The sequence below is a fragment of the Aulonocara stuartgranti genome, assembly GCF_965226115.1.
Source record: "Aulonocara stuartgranti genome assembly, chromosome: 1".
Taxonomy (NCBI): Eukaryota; Metazoa; Chordata; class Actinopteri; order Cichliformes; family Cichlidae; genus Aulonocara; species Aulonocara stuartgranti.
This window is the reverse complement of record NC_138939.1, coordinates 2434757-2456589: the sequence shown is the minus strand read 5'-3', so window position 1 is coordinate 2456589 and position 21833 is coordinate 2434757. Positions and strand designations below refer to the sequence as shown.

The following is a 21833-nucleotide window of genomic DNA, read 5'->3' as shown; positions in this document are numbered from 1 at the left end:
GCTTTGCGTGTCTGTGGGCGCCTGTGCTCGCAGTGTCCAAGCGTTTAGTTTTTTTCCTTTTCATACCGCGCCCCCCCCTGCCATGGCTCTGCGCCCCCCTGCCATGGCTCTGCGCCCCTCCTAGGGGGCGGCCCCCCCCTTTGGGAAGGTCTGATTTAAGACATTTTGTAATCGTTTCCAAAAAATGTGAAATACACACAAAATCTACAACAGAAAGATATAAAACACTTTTATTTAACTACCTAAAACTAATTCATGATCAATCTGTGTAAAACTGTGTTTCTGTGTGTATTCTTCTGGTTTCACTTCCTCCTGTAATGTCTGCGTTCTTTCTCTGAATTTTAAGGATACTCGGGTGTAAACAAACCACAGTTCCTCTTTCTCTAAATAACATCTGATCTCTGAGCCGCTGAAGCGCCGCTGCTCGTCTTTGTTTTCATCACTCGCGTCGACAGCTTTGAGTTAAAACTCTAGAACGACAAATCAAATCTTTTACTTTGACAAATAATGTGTAAAAACGGTGAAATAATAATAAAATCCATCTTTTATAATTAAAAATAAATGTTAGAAGATGCGGCTGCTGACGGCGAAGACGCAAAGGTCCCAAAAGTATACAGCAAACACTGGTTTATTCCAGCTTTGGGTCTTTATGAAGGTGATGTTTGTCATAACATAACATTATTATAACATGGGTGCATGTCTTCATGACTCACAGCTGCTCTAAATAAAGCAGTCGCGGTAACACCAACAAGCTCAGACAAGGACTCAGTGGGCTTTAAAGCGTACAAAAATAAAGCTTTTATTGTGAAAGGTGGAGCAATGACGAACAGACATTTGAAACTTTCAGTCACAGTACTTGGTTTCTCTCATAAAAAACATCCAAAAAGAAAAACTTTAAAGGTTTTAAACTAGAAACATTTCTGTGTGATCATCATTAATGATCAAAGTTCTGCAACAGTTCAAAACACATGAGAGCAACAAATAGCTTCTTTGATCATTTCTGGGATTCCAGACTCAGATGGTTGTGGGCTTCAGAGTGGTGGACGAGACGTTTGTCTTCATTTCTTTAGTGGTTTCAGGTTCCAGAGTGGTGGGCGCTGATCTTTTCTTGAATTCTTCCAGATGCATCTGCGCATGTTTCCATTCAGGATCAAGGCAGAACTTCTTCTTCCGAGTAGTGACGCTGTAAGAAACACACGACACGTAGTGTCAATGCACACGTCACAACATCGCAAACAGGGCCACTGATGGAAAGAAGCTGAAAAATAAGTCACACAGCAGCCAGTTTCATTTTTCTCAGTACTTAGTTTTACCAGTCGATGATGAACACACAGAAGACAATCAAATTTACTGAGTTTCAGACTGGTGGAGCCCAAACATGGAGCCAAAAGAGAGTGCACGCTGGTTTTTCATAATAAGAGCCTCCCAGTTCTAACTGCACTTGTGTAAGCCTACTTCACAATAACATACTACAACTGTCTCAATCAGAAGACTAGAGGCAAAATAAAAATCTCAAAGTCAAAATGTTCTAAAATCCTCTTTAATTGCAACTCCTCCAAATTCGATGCCTCCTAAATGAACTAAAACATCAAAGATATTAATGCAGGTTAGCCGCACTCTACAGTTCTGCATCTGCACAGAGACCTGCAACACCTGTAACCTGACTTTCATGTACTCACATGATTGCATCACGACTGCAGCCGCTGGTCTTCATCGCATGCTTCACCTTTGTCACTGGTATGTGGATTTTATTAGTGACGGCCTGGCAGCATTCGACACCGTTTATCACCATTTCCATAGCGACTGGCACTGTGGACACACACACAGAGTTAATACGAGTGCAGCTCAGACTCACGGCGCTCAGAGGTCAGAGGTCAGCGGTACTCACTGGCAGAGCTGTGCTTCAGGAAGCAGATGAGCGTCAGGACTGTGAGAGCCAGCAGAGTCTTCATGGTTCCCGACACAGACAGATGTTCTTCTGTTTGAATGTGCAGGGCTGATGTGCTCCGAGCTGCTCGCTGCTCCCTTTATATCCGACGTCCACGTTCATGGCTCAGTGTGTTCTAAGAAGTCACGGTTCCCCTTTGGTTCCACTTCTTCTCCTTTCTGACAGGATTCAGAGAAACCCCTTACAGAGGATTTCTTTTTTTAAATGATGTTAAAACCACCAAAGAAAAATGCAACGAAATCTCATTTTACTTTTAACTAAAATCTGTCTTTGAATATCACATTTGATCTATTTCTCTCTTTTTTTATTTCTCTGATTTGTTGTCAATAAATCAGAGAAATAAACTCGGCAGAGCTTTATGTGAAAATTACAAACTGATCGGTCTGTATTGGCAGAACTCATCCGATTTGAAAACAACAACAATGACACGACCCTGTTTGAGTAAGTACTCTGGTGACAGTAGGAAGGAAAAACTCCCTTTTAAAAGGAAGAAATACCGGCAGAACCAGGCTCAGAGAGGGACGGGGCCACAAGCGGCTGGGATTTCTCATTTTAAATAAATAAAAATAAAGTCCTTCCACGGCTTCATTAGAAACATTAGAAACATTAAAAACAGTCACTTGGTTTCCTCTGGGACCCTCTGACCGCAGAGCCTCGACACTGCTGGTAGATGCAGAGGAATGAGTAGAAAAGATCATAGCAGCTATGTTTAATATGTTTGATATGAATTTAACTTTATAAAGCACATATGGTACAAGTTGTAGTGCAGTAGTAATGGTAGTAATACTGTTGTAATGAACAGTAATACTGGTAGTATTAGCAGGACAAAGTCACAGTGCTCCAGTCAGCACGACCTCTGACCTGTGAGGTCGGAGCACAGATTACAGATCTCTGTTATTCTCTTTCATTTTCAGCGTGTTGAGTCTGAAACACAAACACCTGTCCAGGTACTCGCAGGCCGGACTGCAGCGCTGTGGGGTGACGTTGTGAGTTGTGTGGCGGTTTTCACTTCCTCGTCCACTTCCACCAGAAAAAAGTTTCTGTGAATCTGTTTTCACACTTTGAGAAAACCCGCACATTTATTGTGACTGTGTGCAATTTTGTGTTTCTACTTCCTCGTTGTGGTGAGCTCGTTTAGGAGGCAAAAGGAGAGAAGTGGAAGAAAAACAAGCGTATTTCCTCTTGTTGACTTTCATCATGAGCTTAAATGTGTTCATTTAACTTCAGAGGGAATTTTATTTGTCTTATTCATTATTTTATATGTGTTTGGCTTTTCAAAATAATGTGCTTCATGTTTTATTTGATCTCATTTTATTTTGGTATTTTTATTGTGTCATACATTAATTGATTTACTTAAATAAACCTCTGTTTGCTGTGACACATCAACTTATTTAAAACTAGAAAACGTACTTTGTCCTCAGTGGTGTTTGACACCAGTCTGATAGTCTTTGTGTTTCTGGTGCCTTTTTGGGTCACGACTCTATATATTTAAAAATGCACATGCTAATATTGCACCTGTGTTCAAATGTGCTTTTTAATAAATCAGGGACAGTACATTATGTGAAATGTTTGGAATATACCTGCTGAAATATGATATACAGTCTCTCCATAGTGAGGGAAACAAACACATGACCTGCAGGCCAGCATTTGGTGCAACAAGCAGATTCCTTTCTTTTAGTCTGAGCCTATCAGTGCTGCAATCAACTCACTCAACAGAAGAGAACAAAAGGACCGGTCCCGCTAAATTAAGAGGGACGGCCGGGGGCATTCGTATTGTGCTGCTAGAGGTGAAATTCTTGGACCGGCGCAAGACGGACGAAAGCATTTACCAAGAATGTTCCAATGTGCCCATCTCACATTGTGCGTCAGAAAGCTTTTTCTGAAAACACGGGACTGTTGCTTGCTTTGATTGGACCGCAGCCAGGCTCGCTGAAGCCAAAGCCCTAAAAGTTGTGTCCCGGTTGCGTCAAGGTGTTGAGTCACTCAGAATTCACTGTTTGCATTTGTGATGATAAGTCATAACAAGAGGAAACTCCTTCCTTCCAGTGGTGACTAAAGGGATGTGCATCTGCGAGGAAAGTAGGACGTAAATAATTCAGAGCAGAATAGAGTGAGACGCCTCGTCAGTGCGTCAGATCCATGAGGAAAACTACCCAGATCTGCGTGTTTAAGCAGTCAGGTTCATTTTCCTGCATTTATTCAATTTTCATTCTTATCTTTGTAAAGAGATAAGCAGCACCTTTGCTAGGAAAACTGGCAAGTCCCGTTTTTCCTTAACGGGAAACAGAAACTTTTCATCTCTGTGTAATTCCTGCAGACCAGGCTGCATGACATCCCAAATTAACCTGCTGCTATCAGCCTATTTCAGCTTCACTGACTCAGAGAAATGTGAAGCTGTGAAACTGAAAGAACGTCTAAGTGGAAAAAACAAACCGAACACTTTCCCAGAAGCCAATCAGTCCCCCAGACTCTCGTGTTCAAATGTCCAAACTTACAGCAGAAATAAACATGTCATGTGTGGACGTAACACAGCTATAAAAACTGTTTCAGTCTCTAAAGATAATTCCCCCTTCCATAACAGCAGGCACACTGCACCACCTTTTCTCCAACAGGCTTCATCAGGACCAGACTTAGGGAAGGGAAGCTGTCTGCTTACACCCTATGACAGAGAGAAGACAAAACTTAAGGACATGCAGTACTGCAGCCTTCAAAATAGAGACAGTGTCTGTCTCCTAAAGAGGGGACGAAGCTGAAGGCTCTCCCTCCCATTCTATTTTTAAATACTGTAGGAAGAACAAGTAGGCCTGCAGTGCAAGAGCGAAGTGCTCTAATAGGGTGATATGGTACTGTGAGGTCTATCACTGCATTTTGGATTGGCTGGAGTCTTTTGAAAGAACTTTAAGGATAACAAACTTCATGTCAAAATGGGACACGCCCCCTAGGGTGGTTGAGAATGACCAAGCAAAGATCCTGTGGGACAGATACAGGCGGACAAATGGCTAACCAACCGGACATAGTGGCGTAAGACAAGCAGAGGAAGACGGCTGTAGTGATCGATGCAGTGATACTGAATGACAGCAACATCAGGAAGAAGGAACACGAGAAGCTTGAGAAGGACCAAGGGCTCAGAGAAGAGCTCGAGAAGATGTGGAGGGTGAAGGTAACGGTGCTCCCAGTGGTAGGGACCCCCAAACTGGGCAAGTGGCTCCAGCAGATCCCAGAAACAACATCGGAGACCTCTGTGCAGAAGAGCGCAGTCCTAGGAACAGGAGCAGCTCAGATACTGTGCAGGACCCGAGCTTGAAGGATAGACCGCCCGCAGGGGTGAGTGGGGAGTTTTATTCATATTTCCATTTTATTTAAATTGACAAGTTTAGATTGTCAGTTATTTTGATTTTATTTAAATTTGTTCTTTTAGTGTAGTTTGAATTAACTATAATAACCTGGTTAGGCAGACTCCTGACGGCCTAATGCAAAAACTTCCTTCTTGTCTTCAAACCTGTATTCTCTCTAATGCCCAGCAGGGGGCGAGTCCCCTGCTGCAAAGACTCAGATTACACAGGTCTCCAAAAAACAAAACAAAACAAAATATTTTCAGCTGCATGGGATATTTCGGGTAAATTGTATGTTTTTTAGGGTGCTGAACCCAAAAATGATTTCATTTCCCTCCATCACGTTCAGTTTTTTGCAAAACACGAGTAGTTTACATTAAAAAAAGCACAACAGCAATGAAAAGTATCAATAATTTAACTGTGCACACTTTTTCTTTAGCTTTGGCTATGAACAAAATAAACCTTTTGGGACACGACCATCTGAGCTCCTCACACCGCCAAACCCACCGTACCCTCCCCCCTCCTACTGATCCCCCTCAATTCCTCACATTTTCTAGTTGTATGTCTCGCTCTTAGAAACATTAAATTAATGTAAGGAATCCTTATTGGATATGGTTTTTTGATTCAATTATAGGATACCAGATTTCAGTTTAAAAAGGTTAATTACAGTAAAAACATGAGTGTTGCAAGAAAACCTGATGAGGTGGAACTTTTAGAGGATTTTTCCCAGTGAGTAAAAATCTATAAGAAACAGTCAAAAAAAATCATATACAATGTTCTGTTTGCAGACCTGTGTTATTTGGATGTCAATAAGAAACTGAGCCTGCTGCTTCCTTTATCTGTGACCTCAGATTCAGTTATTTTCCAGTGGATTTATGTCAGTGCACAGTTACATTTCACTAATTCTGTAAATTACTGAAAATGAACAAAATGTCTGCATTACTCGATTATTCACCCGTCATTCTTAATTTCTTGGACACTTTAATGTCACCTCCCAGCGCTCTTCACAAACTTCACCCTTTGATGCTGTAGTACAGGAAGATGGTGTCGCAGGTGTCGACTGGAATGCCCCTGAAACTCTGCCGCCTTGGCTGGATATTTTGCAGAAAGTCCCACGTCACATTCCTGTACGTACATCAGCCCGACCGAAACAACAGAAGGCTGTTCATGTTTGCATCACTGCGTCATAGTGTGCATGCAGTATGCTGCATGCACATGAGGGAAAATCTGCAGAAATGCCTCAATATCATTATATATTTAAAGTATGTAAATATGCAAAGAATCCCAAACAGCTCTTCTTGGTTTCATCCACAGTTTGTGCTTTTCATGAATCATAGCAGTTAGACTCTGTTTGTCTGAAACGCTGAATTATAGACAAACCTAAAATTCCTAACACTAAACAGCCTTTTACACACATCTAAAGCTTCCATCACTGTTACATTATTTCGGTAAATTTTGCCTGTTCCTCTTCCTTTTCCACTGACACCAGGTAAGCAGTACACCTGGGAGGTTAGGTGCTTTATAAGAGTAAATTCCTGCCTCAGATATTCACGAGTATCCATTGGGGCATACGTACAGTGGGGCAAAAAAGTATTTAGTCAGCCACCGATTGTGCAAGTTCCCCCACCTAAAATGATGACAGAGGTCAGTAATTTGCACCAGAGGTACACTTCAACTGTGAGAGACAGAATGTGAAAAAAAAATCCATGAATCCACATGGTAGGATTTGTAAAGAATTTATTCGTAAATCAGGGTGGAAAATAAGTATTTGGTCACCTCAAACAAGGAAAATCTCTGGCTCTCACAGACCTGTAACGTCTTCTGTAAGAAGCTTTTCTGTCCCCCACTCGTTACCTGTATGAATGGCACCTGTTTGAACTCATCATCTGTATAAAAGACACCTGTCCACAGCCTCAAACAGTCAGACTCCAAACTCCGCCATGGCCAAGACCAAAGAGCTTTCGAAGGACACCAGGAAAAGTATTGTAGACCTGCACCAGACTGGGAAGAGTGAATCTACAATAGGCAAGCAGCTTGGTGTGAAAAAATCAACTGTGGGAGCAATCATCAGAAAATGGAAGACATACAAGACCACTGATAATCTCCCTCGATCGGGGGCTCCACGCAAGATCTCATCCCGTGGGGTCAAAATGATCATGAGAACGGTGAGCAAAGATCCCAGAACCACACGGGGGGACCTGGTGAATGACCTGCAGAGAGCTGGGACCAAAGTAACAAAGGTCACCATCAGTAACACACTACAACGGCAGGGAATCAAATCCCGCAGTGCCAGACGTGTTCCGCTGCTGAAGCCAGTGCATGTCCAGGCCCGTCTGAAGTTTGCCAGAGAGCACATGGATGATACAGCAGAGGATTGGGAGAATGTCATGTGGTCAGATGAAACCAAAGTAGAACTTTTTGGTATAAACTCAACTCGTCGTGTTTGGAGGAAGAAGAATACCGAGTTGCATCCCAAGAACACCATACCTACTGTGAAGCATGGGGGTGGAAACATCATGCTATGGGGCTGTTTTTCTGCCAAGGGGACAGGACGACTGATCCGTGTTAAGGACAGAATGAATGGGGCCATGTATCGTGAGATTTTGAGCCAAAACCTCCTTCCATCAGTGAGAACTTTGAAGATGAAACGAGGCTGGGTCTTCCAACATGACAATGATCCAAAACACACCGCCCGGGCAACAAAGGAGTGGCTCCGTAAGAAGCATTTGAAAGTCCTGGAGTGGCCTAGCCAGTCTCCAGACCTCAACCCCATAGAAAATCTGTGGCGGGAGTTGAAAGTCCGTGTTGCTCGGCGACAGCCCCAAAACATCACTGCTCTCGAGAAGATCTGCATGGAGGAATGGGCCAAAATACCAGCTACTGTGTGTGCAAACCTGGTAAAGACCTATAGTAAACGTTTGACCTCTGTTATTGCCAACAAAGGTTATGTTACAAAGTATTGAGTTGTATTTTTGTTATTGACCAAATACTTATTTTCCACCCTGATTTACGAATAAATTCTTTACAAATCCTACCATGTGGATTCATGGATTTTTTTTTCACATTCTGTCTCTCACAGTTGAAGTGTACCTCTGGTGCAAATTACTGACCTCTGTCATCATTTTAGGTGGGGGAACTTGCACAATCGGTGGCTGACTAAATACTTTTTTGCCCCACTGTAAATGTTTAAAGGTTATACTTATGTTCCATATATGTGTGCACGGTAACAAAAAAATGCATTCTTCATTTTTTGTGCATTTTCTATGAGTTTCATGTACAAAGGATGATTTTCATGAGACAGATCAGGATTTACGAGGTCGCCACAGATAACATATGAAAAAGTCCAAAGGAGCTGCAGACTTGCTGCCAAATACACCGACTAAAATGACACTATAATAAAAACTCGTCAGGTTTCCGAGGCACTGACGTCCCACCGACAGAGAGAAGGCTTCATGTTGGTCTCTGTGTGTAAACGCCGTACATGTGCAGGACTGCTGAGTGTGAGATTACAACATTTCTGACATGTTAGCTGCGAAAACAACTGAAAGGAATATTTAAAAAAATCTGAGGATTAGATTCAAAACCCAAAACAATGACAGTGAGAATCCGTCATCCTGAATCATTGCAGGTGCCCGAACGATGATGTGAGTGTGGAAAACCCGTATTGCATGCCCTGGTTTCCTTGTCACTCGCAGAGAGGAAGTCGGTCAATGGGAGTGAAAGGGTTCAAAGAAGCAGGAAGAATCGGCCTTTTAATTCTAATCAGACACATATCCTCTTTCCTCTGTGGGACAGTGATGCAATGAACAGGTTTGACACACAAGTTATTTATAGAATCAGTGGAGGAAGCTGCTGAAATTGTTTGTTTTTTAATTCAGCGTAATTGTTAATTGTTAGACTGGTTTTGTGTGAAGGCATCAAGCTTTAGCAGCAGGCTGAGGTGAACTATTAGCTACTGCCTGTGTTTTTTAAGATTTAAGACTTTTAGAATCTTAACACGACGGCACAAACAAACTCGTTTCAAGTTCATTTTAAACGTAAAGTTAGGACGTCTCACAGGCTGATCTGGCAGGCGAGCTCTGCTTCTAAATACAGGCAGCAAGGCTTTATAGCGAGAGGGAGGAGACTGCAGCGGCATTGCATCACCTCACTGGTTTCTGTGCCAAAAAGCACCGTCAAAGACACAAAGAGCATAAACTCCACACAGAGTAAACAAGGAAACTCTAGCATAAGACTTATTGTGATAACAGAGGCTGGATTTAATCAGTAACTTGTAAAAGCACTGTTACAGTTTCACTTTGAATCATTCAGCTGAAGGCCCGTACCCTGAACGTTTACCTTAATAAAGAATCCCAGAAGGATCTTAAAGACATTTTAAGCTGAAAGATTGCGAGCTTTGTTTGCCCTGAATTTTACCCCACAGGTACCAAACAAGCTTCCCTCTCTCTGCACTGAGGGCTTCAGAAAAGCTTCCAGAAGCAAATGCACCGTTAAAACACAGGTGGGAAGTGAATAACTCGCTCTTATCCTGGTGTGACAGAGCTGACGTCACACAGACCTAAACATTAGAGAAAAAACTGACTGAAACGTTGGTGCTGAGCCTGTGGACAATTGCCACAGACTGTAGCCGTGTCCCAATTCATAGGCTGCATCCTTCAGAGGCTGCATTTGTAGACCGACTACGTCACAGCGATGGGACGAAGGCTGTCCAAATTCGAAGACTCCAACAAATGTGTCCTCCTTTTCCCCAGATTTGAAGGATGGCTCGGGTGTATCCTTCGTAGCCCACCATATCCCATAATTCATAGCGCGGCCCAGCCAATTCCAGCTTCCAACATTGGCGGCAGCTATTTAATTTTAATATTACTCTTATTTCTCTTTCTGGGTCACAAAATAAAGTTTTAAGATAATTTCAGGCGAGAATGTAGCTGTGTAAACTTCAAATATCAGCTCGGTTTATCAAGACATCGCATATTTGAGACGTCTGTTACCCACCAGCTTGGAGCGGACCATGAAGTCAAGGCTCACTAGAGCCGACGAGAACAGCGAACTCCCGGCACATTGTTTTCAGACCCTCGCGGTCTTTTGCTACTCAGGTTAAACATGATACATAAGTCACTTAGATAACTTAAACATGTTATTGTTTGGCTTTTTTCAGTGCTTTATTTGTTCCTGAGTAAATCGGTTTGGCTGAGATTAAAGTTCTAGTTTTCATAAACGTCAAACAAAAAACTGATTAAACAGAAGTGTGAGATGGTCGAGTTTATTAAACTCTACAGAGACAGCGGTGATGCTGAAGGCCAGACCGTCCCATTTCACAGCCTCACACTTACAGCTTTCTCTATCTTCGAAGGACCCGGCCTACGTAGACCGCGAAGGCCGGGTCCTCATGCTGAATTTGGACACAGCATGTATGTAAAGGATGGAATTAGGCACCATCTTTAGTCAACAACTGATTTTGGACTCTGCAGTCAGACACATGAACATTAGCAGTGTGGCTGCTGCCACCTTAGACTTTCAAAGCCAGAAGTGACCACATTTGGATGACAGGCTGGCGTGCTAAGTTACCAGCTAACTCCAGTTAGCTCACTCCACAAGCTGCATTAATTTAAAAGGCCAGTAAACCAGGATAGCCAACAAACTGTCAGTCACACGTGTCCATCAGGTTGTCTACAGTCTACCATGTACTTACAGTTTCAGGGGTGAGGGGCAGTGAGCGCACCCAGCACAGCCAAACCCTGCAGTCTTTGTTTGCTGTGTGTGATCTGAGGCGACACTCAAAATTCATGCATTGCACAACGACTTGGTGTGTGTAATGTTCTGCATGTGAGTGAACAAAGTCTTAATTAGAGATTTTCAGAGAGTCCTGGACAAACAGCACACTCGAGCTGCACACGTTTAGGCCGCTCTGTGGTATCCATGGTTACCGAGTAACAGCGGGAGTTCAGAGCTGCTGAATGGAAGCGTCGCATCATCTCAGTTCACTCTAATGGACTACGTTGTACTGCAGCGGTGGATCGTGGAGCCTCACAGTAGTTATGAAAGTTATCCCCATGCTAGCTGCGCCGCAGAGGCACAAGCTATGTCCCAATTCATAGGCCGCATCCTCCTGAGGACCTGGCCTTCGCGGTCTATGTGGGCCGGGTCCTTCGAAGTTATCTAAGTTATCTAAGTGACTTATATATCATGTTTAACCTGAGTAGTGAAAGACTGCGGGGGGTTTGAAAATGATGTGGGGGGAGTTCGCTGTTCTCGCCCCGGTCAGCTGTTCGCCCCGGTCAGCTATCGAGCTGGTGGGTAACAGACGTCTCCGAAAACGTTGGAGCACTTTTGCAAATATGCGATGTCTTGATAAACCGAGCAGATATTTGAAGTTTCTACAGCTACATTCTTGTGTAACACAGAAAGAGTAATAAGAGCAAAATTATAGTTTAAGTAAAATTATAACTAAGTAGCTGCCGCCATTGTTGGAAACAGGAATCGGCTGGGCAGCGCTATGAATTCTGGGATAGGTTGGGCCATGAAGGATACACCCGAGCCATCCTTCAAATCCGGGGAAAAGAAGGGCGCATTTGTCGGCTGCATTTGGAGCAGCCTTCGAATCAGGACAGCCTTCCTCACCTGGCTGTGATGTAATCGGTCTACAAATGCGGCCTCCGAAGAATGTGGCCTATGATACGTGCCTACAGTTTGCGTTTGAGATGCATTTTTAAAAGGTAAGAAGTTAAAAACAGCTCTGTATTTTAGCAGCACATGTTTCACTTGGCTAAGCACTTGCAGGAAGTATATGAAGGCTATATGACCTACGTGATGAGGCAGGGGCCCTGCAGGTTATCAGCCCGGCTTCTCTCAGCCTGAACGCAGCACATTCTCGTGAGTTATTCTGAGCTGTCACGATCTTAGGGTTTTCCTCACTGGGCCAAGGGGAGGGGCAGCAGGAGGAACCGGTACGTAGCCCCGCTTCCTGTGCGTGATCATACTTCCTACATTTGTCATATCAAAATTACTACAGCGGCTGAGTCCTTCATTTTTAGGTTAGTTCCTTTGTATTAAGAGTTTATGCCTTTCCTCACAAACTCCCCGAGTGAAAGTAATTCATGTGTCTGTATTTTCCTGCTTAGTTACTGCCTCTCACTTCCTGTTTTAACTTGTCAGCTTAATGTCTCTGCATTTTTAATCGTCTCTGCATGCTCCTAACCAGCTTTGGATGGCGTTCACTCTGCTGACCTTTATGGAGGTTTCATCAGATGAAATAAAGGCTCGCCTTTGTTGCTTCAGTCAGTTTTCCTCATCCTGCTCCACATGACTTCAAATTCATCAACCCTCCAAAATAAATATTTAAAATGTATTTAAAAACAAACACTAAATGTTTTGTGTTTATTTCCTCCTTCGACTTCTGCTGACCTCAGAACCTCACTCCAGCAGCAGGAAGTGAATGTAGTCTGACGCTTGAGTCAGCTCGAGTGTGTCATTGCATCACCAGGACACATCTGTGGAGTGATAGGGTAACCACAGGGTGCGCCACACACAAGTGCTGTTATTAAAGTATGAGGGAGCTGCGAGGGCTCCATATTCCTGCTGGTGGTTCAGCAGGAGGATGGGCCGGGGTGGGAAGATTTACAGGGATGAAACTCAGTGCCTGAGAACTGATGTCATATCATGTCATCATGCACAAAAAATAGAGCTGAGACCATAGAGAGCTCACCGGCTAAAAACTGTGAATTAAGATAAGATCACAATCTGATTCACCCCGCTGCTGTAAAGTAACTCATCGCTCCCACTTTTCTGTAGCCTGCTGTTCCTGATGCTGACAGTCCACGTGACAAAGTTCCCACATTTTTCTACAGAAAAATATGAGCGATGAGTGACTTCACAGGAGCAGGGTGACCCCAAGAGGATTTTTTTCCATGTGAAGAGTCAGGAATGACCTCGTTTTATTTTTAAATACATACAATACAGTGTTTCATGGCGCTGTGTTGACATTTTGAAAACTTTTCATTTGAGTTCTTCTTCTCTCAGAAAAAGAAGCCGACAGAAGCTTTTGTGACTCTGATGTGTAAACCCTGAGATGTACTGTTGAGGATCAGAACAGCAGCAGTTGCAGAAAACCTGACAATATTCACGTTTCAGACGATAAACCTTTTTCTGTAAAACATAAACATCTGTCTCTACCTTTAAAAAAACAAACCAACAATGAAACGTGTGAAATGTTTAAAAAGAGCTCACGGCGGAGTTTATTAGAGGTACGAGGCTGTCTGCTCGCGGTGTTCTGAGAAACCATCCTACTCTGACAAATCGTCCTACTCGTATTATAATTTGACGGTGACTTGTGACTAACCCTACCCATAACCTTAAGAAGTATTCCAGAGAGAAAAAGTTAATTTGGGTTCGGTGTTATGCGCATGCGCCGCGTCAGCGCAGAAACATTGGTTAGGACGTTTTTTGACCGGTCACAAACACAGCGCACAGCCAGCAGAGGGGCGGGGCCGCAGCGAACTGTTTCTCATGCGGAAATGTTGATTTTGAGGAGATCCCCATGGCAACCAGGCAGCCGTAGGAGCTCCGCTTGTGTATTTAAAGCAGCTTCAATGGAGCGTCCGCCAGTCTCAGCCGTCCGAAGTCAAGATGGTCGCGAGCTTCCTGCAGTTGGTAAATCACATCACATTAGCGCCCCGGGCTCGCGGACAGCTCTCTCTGACTCTCACGCGTGTTTCTTCCACTTAGCAGATCTCTCTGCTGATCCTCCACGAGCTCTGCGCCGCCGCCTCCAACTCCACGTGTCTCAGCGCCGAGAAGGTGGAGGCCCGCGAGCGAAAGTTTGACGTGAACCTGAAGAAGTTCGGCCTTCAGCGCGACGCCCGCGAGGACCAGAATCTGACTACCTGCGAACAGGCTGCCCAGCAAATGCACGAGCTCAACGGCCGCGCGCTGTCTCCGTGGCGTTACTAGTAAGTATGGAACCCGCAGAGGGACAAAAATGCTCAGACAACAAACAAACAAACCTGTTCTTTGCCTCATCGTCAGCATTTAAAGCGCGCTTTGGGGAGCAGGTTCGACACACTTTTACTTGATTTTAAATGTAATTTATTTAAAATTATTAAAAGTTGTTTAAAATGTTATTTTAATGATTTTTTTTTTAACCATTCTACTTATTGAAGCCAGTTTAGATGATGGTGGAAATGAGAAATCATTTGTGTAGATCATATTTGTAAAATTATTTGAGTACATTTGAAACGATATTGTGTTAATAATACTAGTAATAAGCTGGCAGATGCCTGTATATCTGCCTCTCTGTGTGCATATGTAAGGTTATATGTATATGTAGCTCACATCTTTTTTCCCCTGTATTTAACAAAACCAAAGGAGTCACTCAGCTTTGTGGATAAATGAACGTTATCTCATTAGATGGCATGTGCTGCTCTGTGGTTAATGAAGTACATAGTTAAAGTAAATAATTGTTAAAAGCAGAATTTTTACCGTTTTGTTGCTCACATTAAGTCATTCATTCAAAGTACAGTAAAAAGTATTTAACTTTTGTCCGCAATAAACCTGCATGTAGCACACCAGTGAGTTAAGTGTTATTTTAGATTAATACTAATTCCTGATTCATACACCACTATCATTAACTCAAGTGCTGTAAACAAATACTTGCAGCCAAATGTACATGAAGTAGGCTCCTCACAGCCCTGTTTTACTAGCATAAAAAAAAATAATTTACTGCATATATTTATATATGGAGGATTTGGAAAATGTATATGTTATCAAGAAACGGTAAAAAAATAAATAACAAAATGAGATGGCAGCTTAGTGAAGTAAGAGTTCAGTGAACTAGAATGTGACAAAACAGGTCTGTGTTCATGTAGCACACAGGTGTGTTGCAGGTGTCAGCTGCAGACTAAAAAAACTAATTCTAATCAGTGTTTAAGGTTAACTACAGATGTCATTGCTGGGTGCAGTGTTACCAGAAAATGTGACTGTAGCTGAGATGTAGATGCATTTGAGAGTATATACATCATGCTTTGGTTCAGCAGCAGGTATGGTGGATGTTTTTGACAGTAAGTAAGATTTCATCAGAGTGACGGCCTGTGGACGAAGCTGCACAGATGTCTGTTGGCGTACAGTGCTCTGTAGCGCCTACTAGAGGGCAGGAGTGGGAACAGGTTGGGTCCATGCTGTGATGGTCTGCAGTGGTGTTGCCTGCCTGTTTCCTGATTCTAGATTTGTACAAGCCCTGAATGGAGGACACGTCAGCAGCAGCAGTGACTTTCTGTGCAGTCCTGACTTTCCGGTGTATTCTGTTCTCGTCCTGTGTGGTGGCCAGTGTTGGTCAAGTTACTTGAAAAAAGTAATCAGATTACAGTAACGCATTACTGCCCATCTCTGGTGGTGGCTGATCCAAAGTTTGGATGTGCAGAGAGCAGGCTGGATTATTGCGGAGTAGAAATGGATGGACGGCTGCTGAGCTGGTTCAGGAAGTTCAACCTGGAACCAGCGAGCAGATGAAAGCTACCAGCTTTAATATTAAACGAGCTTTGATTTGAGAAGCCGCGTATTGTCCTGACTGAATCTGCTGTGTGTTCACTGTCTCCTGCACGTGTTGAGGTCTTTTCTGTCTGTCTGTGTCTCCAGCATAGACCGAAACGACAGCAGGTATCCACGTGACATCATCTTTGCCGAGTGCCTTTGTAAGGGATGCATCATCGACGGGCGCGAGGTGAACGACTACAACTCTGTGGAGGTTCGGGCTCCGATGGTGGTCCTGATGAAGACCAAGTGTAAGGACGCAGACACATATCGAGTCCAGAAGACGCGTATCGAAGTCCCGGTGGGCTGCACTTGTGTAAGGCCCAAAATTACTAAGTGATCTGAGAAACTAAGCTTTACTCACACTGAAGGCCATTTATAGCTGTGCAGCACCTTCACTTACACTATAAGAATATTTATCACAGCTTTCTGCCTGCACGTGAAAATGTTTTCTGTAAGTAGTAGTAGAAGATTTTCTGTCCTGAAGCTGCCAGTCCACACCACAATATCTCAGCAACTATCCAGGCCCGTTTTGGTCTGGATAGTTGAGAGAAACTAACCGTGATCGGTCATTCTGGAGTCTTAATCATAAACAGCACCAACACTAAAGCGCAGACAGACTCAGAGGCTTCACGTCCTCAAAGAGCCTCAGACCTTTGCTGTGTGACAGAAAACTATTACAGCTGCTGCGCTGCTTTGTGCAAATACATATCAAGCTTATTTAATATAGCACTTTATCTCCAACTACCTGTAACTTTCCTTCGTCATTCAGACGTTACTTGCAAGTGAAAACTGGTGGTGATTTCTTTTTGTTTAACCTCCTAGGACCTGGCGTCCACATATGTGGACATCGCATTTTGGGTCGTCTTGACCAAAATACTCAATTTTGCTCTACAAGGGCCTGATATCCACTAACAAGGACATTATACTGCCACTGTTCTATCGAAATTTAAAATGAATGTCCTCATATGTGGATCTAATTTTTCTCAGAGACAAAAATCAGGTAAAAAAAACAAAACAGGTAATTCTTTGTTTTTACATCCATCAGGTCCCAATCAGCCCAAATAGCAAAGAGAAATTAAAAATGCATACCATGACAGAGTTTGGGTCTTAGGAGGGTAAAACTGAGTTGTGATGAAGACGGATCCATCATCCGTCCGAGCGTCAGTCTGCTCTGTAGAGTTTAATGAGTGACTTAAATCAGGCAGGACTGCAGTCAGTCAGGTTTTTTGATTATTTCTTGGAATAACTCGTCTGAAAGCAGCTTGTTTCCACCTTTCAGTAAACGTCCAACCAACAGACCAGAAACTCCAAAGAAAGTGAGATTTCTTCCCATGTTTTTTTAAAATTAAAAAGTCTCTTTTTCCTCACACGGTTAAAACTGTGAGACCTGCAGGTTTAACCTCTGAAGCACAGAGACTTCACCAAAGACACGAGGATGTGCTTTCACACTTTAGTATTTATTTTGTTGTATTTTATTGTATTTTTTGAGTAGTTTGCACATGCAGATTAATGTGAAATGCCACTAAAGCAGAGTGCCGCTGTAGCTTCACTTTATGCCAGAGCGGCTGGAAGCGTGAACAGAAGATGAATAGTTCAACATTTGGGCAAATTTGAGGCCAGGAGACGTTAGCTTAGCTGAGCACGAAGCCTCGAGTTTTAATGCAACGATGAGTCCAAGGAAAGATTTTAGTATGTTTCATTTACCAAAGAAGAAGCAGAGAGACAGTCAGCTGATCGACTGTTTCACGGTCAGTAACAGCATCATGTAAATGCACTGAGTTTACTAAGGAAGAGTCCATAATTACTGTCGGGACTTCAAATAAATATGTTTTTAATGTGACTAATGTTGTTGTCAGATGGATGCAGAGCAGTAAAAAGCTGGTGAGGTCTCTGACCTGCAGCAGAGTAAAAGTCAGGATGCTCGAGCTCGGAACAAGTGGCTGAAAATCCTCTAAAGCTGACTTGGTTTGGATCCTGGCAGAAACGCTGTGAGCCTTTACAGAGACGCACCTTTTTCTGCTCAGCTTAGCAAACAGCTTCATGGCTCCACATTTAGCAGAGCGATGTGAGAGCGGTCCGACGCCCTCAAGCTGTGAAGGAATCAAATGTTAAACTATGCAAAACAGGACAGTATTGGGCACATGCACAATATGAAGAAGCTGCACATGAATTAGCTTTAAAGAGACTAAAAAGTAATGAAGAGAGGAGAATGAATGTGAAGAAATGTTTTAGTTTCACTATATTTCTTTGAGATATTGTTCATGTTTTTATTTATTTGTATTTTCATGTGAGGTAATGATGCAGATTTGATCCCTTTGAAGAGATTTTTAAAGCTGTTTTTGTCAAACTGTCAGTTTCTGCTGGATAAAGGTGTAAAGCAGGGGTGTCAGACTCAGTTTGCATTGTGGCCACATACAGCCCACCCTGTGTTAAAAGGCCCGGACCAGTGAAAGTGGCCTTTCTGTCAGCGTAAAGAAGCTTAAGTACATATTTAATCCCTGACATGTGTTCATATGAGACCAAGAAGGGCAGTCTGCACAGTACAGCTCAGTTTTTCTACGTGATAAATAAAAGCAGCTGCAGGAAAGAAAGAAACCTGCCAGCCTGACTCTTTGGGCTTAAATGTTCAGAGAGCTCATTCCTCACACTGTACTTATAAAACACCAAGTTTTTGTTAATTCACAGAAAACTTTTACTGTAGTCTCATTATTGAAAAAAGAAATTTTCTGCCCTCAAACTGATTTTCTGTTATTTTATTTCTGTGTTATAGTATGAATGTGGATGGTGGACGTCTTTATCAGTAAGAAAAGCTGCAAACTTACGGAAATACAGTTAAAAGGGCAAAATGTATGCCTTCCTTCACTTGTTCCACCGGCCGAATTAGTCTTTGCTGGGCCCCGAGCCTCCTGTTTGACACCCCTGATATAAAGACACCTGTGAACTTTAAAATTGTATTTTTATTTATTTAACCAGGAAAAATAAAACTCTTGAGATTAAAATTTCTTTTACGAGAGTGCCCTGGCAAAGAAGCACAAGGCCTGACTTTTTGCTGTAATTTGTGTTATAAATGTACCGTCAAAGCTTTGTTTTTATTTCTGTAATCTTTACGTTATAATTTCAGGAGAGTTTAGAAGCGAACCGGGTGTGCGCTGACATGAAGCCGCGTTTATTTCATTTACACTTGTGAAATCCTCCCTGACTCCTGTGCGGCTGATCGTTTCACCTCAAAACGGTTCAACATCTCCTTAAAAGAACATTGTGTAACTATTTTACTGCCAATAAATGAATTTGTTTCTATGATTTGTCCTTTTGTGTCTTTTCTGTAAGTCCTCACAAGTGTCTACATACAGCAGTTTCCTTAATCTGTCACATGGGGGCGCTGTTTTGCATAGTTTCAGCATGACCAGTTTTGGATTCTTTGCGTTAAGACGCCGGGGAATCTATCTTCTGAACTGGTTCGGAAATCCAAGATGGTATGATCTGTCATCTTCATGCTTCCCGTCCTTCCGTCATGACAGGGATAAATGTAAGGAATGTGGAAGAGCACAGACTAAATGTAACGACTGCAGTGGACATGTAGGGAACAAAGGTGGTGCAGAGGTGTTGGGTGGTTATGGCATTAAGGAGAGAAATCCTGATGTGCAGCATCTTCTGTGAAACATGAAAATGGGTGTAGAAGGTGCAAGGCGGTGTCAGATGGTAGTCTGTAGGATGGCTTTAAGGAAGAAGCAAGCGAAGGCAGAGGCAAGGATTAAGTGGTGGAAGTTACAGAAGGACAAATGTTGCTCAGAGTTCAGAGAGGAGGCACAGGATGACTGGGAAAATACGTCTCCAGTCCAAATCCCAAAATACTCCAGTACAAGGAGTATTTTGGGATTGGAGTATTTTTACTGCAGAGCTGCGCCTCATTCAGGGATTGTTGGGAACTTGTGTTACTGCCCGGCAGACTAAGATAAGCAGACATCGCCACCAACTGGACAAAATTATGTGGACAAGTGAGGACAAATGATCTCAGCGAGGCAGAATATGTTTAATTTGACTTATTATTGCACCCACACAGGACACTTACATTTCCAGCTCATTCATCTGCTGCTTCAGTTCTTCATTGTTTGGATTTTGGGCAATAACAACGTTGTTATTATATAGAAGGACAATCAATGATTTTCCAAGTGGATTTTCTCCAAGCTTCACTGTAACAGTAAAATCATATTTCATTGGTCCCTCTATGATCATTTCACTGAGCATGATGACTTTTATTTTTTAGTTTGTTCTCTTTAATTTATTTTGACCATGTAAACAATACAAAGAAAGCTCATTGAGAAAAATAAATCAAATTCACTCCAGCTGTTCTGATTGGCTTGCCCTCGAGAAGGAGTGGGAGGACGTGCACGCTGATCTGATTCCACCTCTTCTCCAAAAATTATCAGTTGACATTTATCCAGCTTCCTTACTGATATGAACCTCAATAAGAACATTTTTCTAATAAGCCTCTACGTAAAATACAAATTATTATCATCCTGTTTTTGCAGCCTGCACACATCGAAGCTGAATAAATACTCCAGTGTTGGAACGTTTGCTGTACAATGTGAATACGGACAAAGTGGTCGCTAACTAAACCGAGACGTTCGCTAATATTCACCATTTTTATGATCTCATTATGATCTTTATGCCTCTTTTTTGAAGTGCTTCATGTCTGTGCAGTGCTCCACAACAAAAACACATGCTCTGACTCTTTCTGTTATACTTTTATTTCAATTAGATCTGCAAACCTCAGCATTTTAAGAACAATGAGTTAGTATGAATAACACTGAAAATGATGGACACTGTAGTTTATAGTTACTGCCCCAGACTTCTGCACAATGGCTTAAATAAGCTGAAAGCAGCGAAGAGTCGAGACTATGGAGTGATGTCAAATCTAATTCCCTTCTTTAGTACTTTAAAAGTATTTTAAAGTTTTATTTAAAAAAAAGCACTTTTAAAAATACTTTAAGTTAAGGTGAAGCATTAATTATCAAGCCTTTTAAATACAATGACACGAGTTCAGTCGCACTACTTGGTTTAGCTCAAGACATCAGAGAAAAATAAACTTTCAAAGGTTTAAACTGAAAACGTTTCTGTGTGATCACAGTCGACCACACATAAAGTTCTGCCGCAGATCAAAACATACACGTACACCGTGTTCTCACAAAAACACAGTCAGACACAATCAAACAGTCAAACTAGAGCTGGGCGATATGAGATTTTTTCATATCACGATATGTTCTTTTCATTTCAGGCGATAACGATATCTATCACGATATAAGCCAAATAACTATATTTGTAAGATTTAAATGTGCCGTTGCTCACAAGTAAAATGTGAAATAATCAGCAGCTTGTTTTTAAATATTTATTTCCCATAATAAGTTCAACAGGGTAGATGTACTTAAGGAACATGAGACTTTTTCAGATAAATAAAGGCAAATATTGCAAACTACACAAAAGGCAGCCGCTAAAGCGTTTAAGTTTCAAAATAGAACAAACGAAACAGACTAAATTGTCAATTCCACTTAGAAACAAAATATTAATTCTAAAAATAAATCTTAGTTTGTTTTACAGAAGAACAGACAAAACTGACTTTTGTCAATATCAAATAAACTGAGAACTAAAAGGAAATTCTCAATCTCTCCTTGTTGTATAGCTGAGCTTTTCAAACAGCTGTAACAGTTACTTTAGTCTGACAAAAGCCGAATGACGAATCAGCGCTTCCAGTCAGAGACTGAGCTGCACCGCTTTATTGTATTTCCAGACTTGCTTTCAGCACATTTACAGTGCGCGCTGCTCTGTTTTTGTCAGACTTGAAATAACAGAAATACCTTCACACTACGGAACTTCTATGGCTCTTCCGTTCGACAATCTCTCCGGCGTTGGAACCATCATCTGTGTTCTCTTCGGTCACGCTCTCGGTTGATGTTTCTCTAGTCGGCGCACTCATTTCCTCCATTACCCGGTGGCACGGCGGCTGGCTGCTTCCCAAACAAATACACATG

General features: G+C 42.4%; 2 protein-coding genes across 5 annotated transcripts; one reads left to right on the top strand and one right to left on the bottom strand.

The window, feature by feature from the left end:
• Positions 1 to 771: 771 nt before the first annotated feature.
• LOC309709337 (uncharacterized protein) lies at positions 772 to 21827 on the bottom strand. Of its 2 annotated transcripts, none has more exons than XM_082537903.1 (4): positions 21660 to 21827; positions 1889 to 2128; positions 1680 to 1809; positions 772 to 1183 (listed from the first exon to the last, which is right to left on the bottom strand). In XM_082537903.1, exons 2-4 carry the CDS (start codon positions 1950 to 1952, stop codon positions 1015 to 1017), a joined length of 363 nt encoding a protein of 120 aa, XP_082394029.1. In that variant the 5' UTR covers positions 1953 to 2128; positions 21660 to 21827; the 3' UTR covers positions 772 to 1014. The 2 variants fall into 2 exon arrangements, with proteins under 2 accessions (XP_082394029.1, XP_082394030.1); XM_082537904.1 differs by lacking the exon at positions 21660 to 21827 and adding an exon at positions 12508 to 12564 and having other exon boundaries at positions 1889 to 2106.
• Positions 13224 to 19104, top strand: LOC309709318 (interleukin-17C-like). 3 transcript variants are annotated; one of them, XM_082537877.1, is made up of 4 exons: positions 13224 to 13929; positions 14005 to 14228; positions 15910 to 16120; positions 17664 to 19104. In XM_082537877.1, the coding sequence occupies exons 1-4, from the start codon at positions 13906 to 13908 to the stop codon at positions 17679 to 17681; spliced, it is 477 nt and encodes a 158-aa protein (XP_082394003.1). In that variant the 5' UTR covers positions 13224 to 13905; the 3' UTR covers positions 17682 to 19104. The 3 variants fall into 3 exon arrangements, with proteins under 3 accessions (XP_082394003.1, XP_082394002.1, XP_082394001.1); XM_082537876.1 differs by having other exon boundaries at positions 13229 to 13929; positions 14008 to 14228; positions 15910 to 19104; XM_082537875.1 differs by having other exon boundaries at positions 13833 to 13929; positions 15910 to 19104.
• Positions 21828 to 21833: the final 6 nt, after the last annotated feature.

Excerpts from the sequence above, each read along its gene's own strand:
- LOC309709337 (XM_082537903.1), bottom strand. The coding sequence starts at position 1,952 with ATGAAGACTCTGCTGGCTCTCACAGTCCTGACGCTCATCTGCTTCCTG. Across the intron at positions 1,810-1,888 it reads CCTGAAGCACAGCTCTGCCA|TGCCAGTCGCTATGGAAATG; the intron begins GTGAGTACCGCT and ends GTGTGTCCACAG. Across the intron at positions 1,184-1,679 it reads TGCAGTCGTGATGCAATCAT|CGTCACTACTCGGAAGAAGA; the intron begins GTGAGTACATGA and ends TGTTTCTTACAG.
- LOC309709318 (XM_082537875.1), top strand. The coding sequence starts at position 13,906 with ATGGTCGCGAGCTTCCTGCAGTTG. Across the intron at positions 13,930-14,004 it reads TCGCGAGCTTCCTGCAGTTG|CAGATCTCTCTGCTGATCCT; the intron begins GTAAATCACATC and ends TCTTCCACTTAG. Across the intron at positions 14,229-15,909 it reads CTGTCTCCGTGGCGTTACTA|CATAGACCGAAACGACAGCA; the intron begins GTAAGTATGGAA and ends CTGTGTCTCCAG.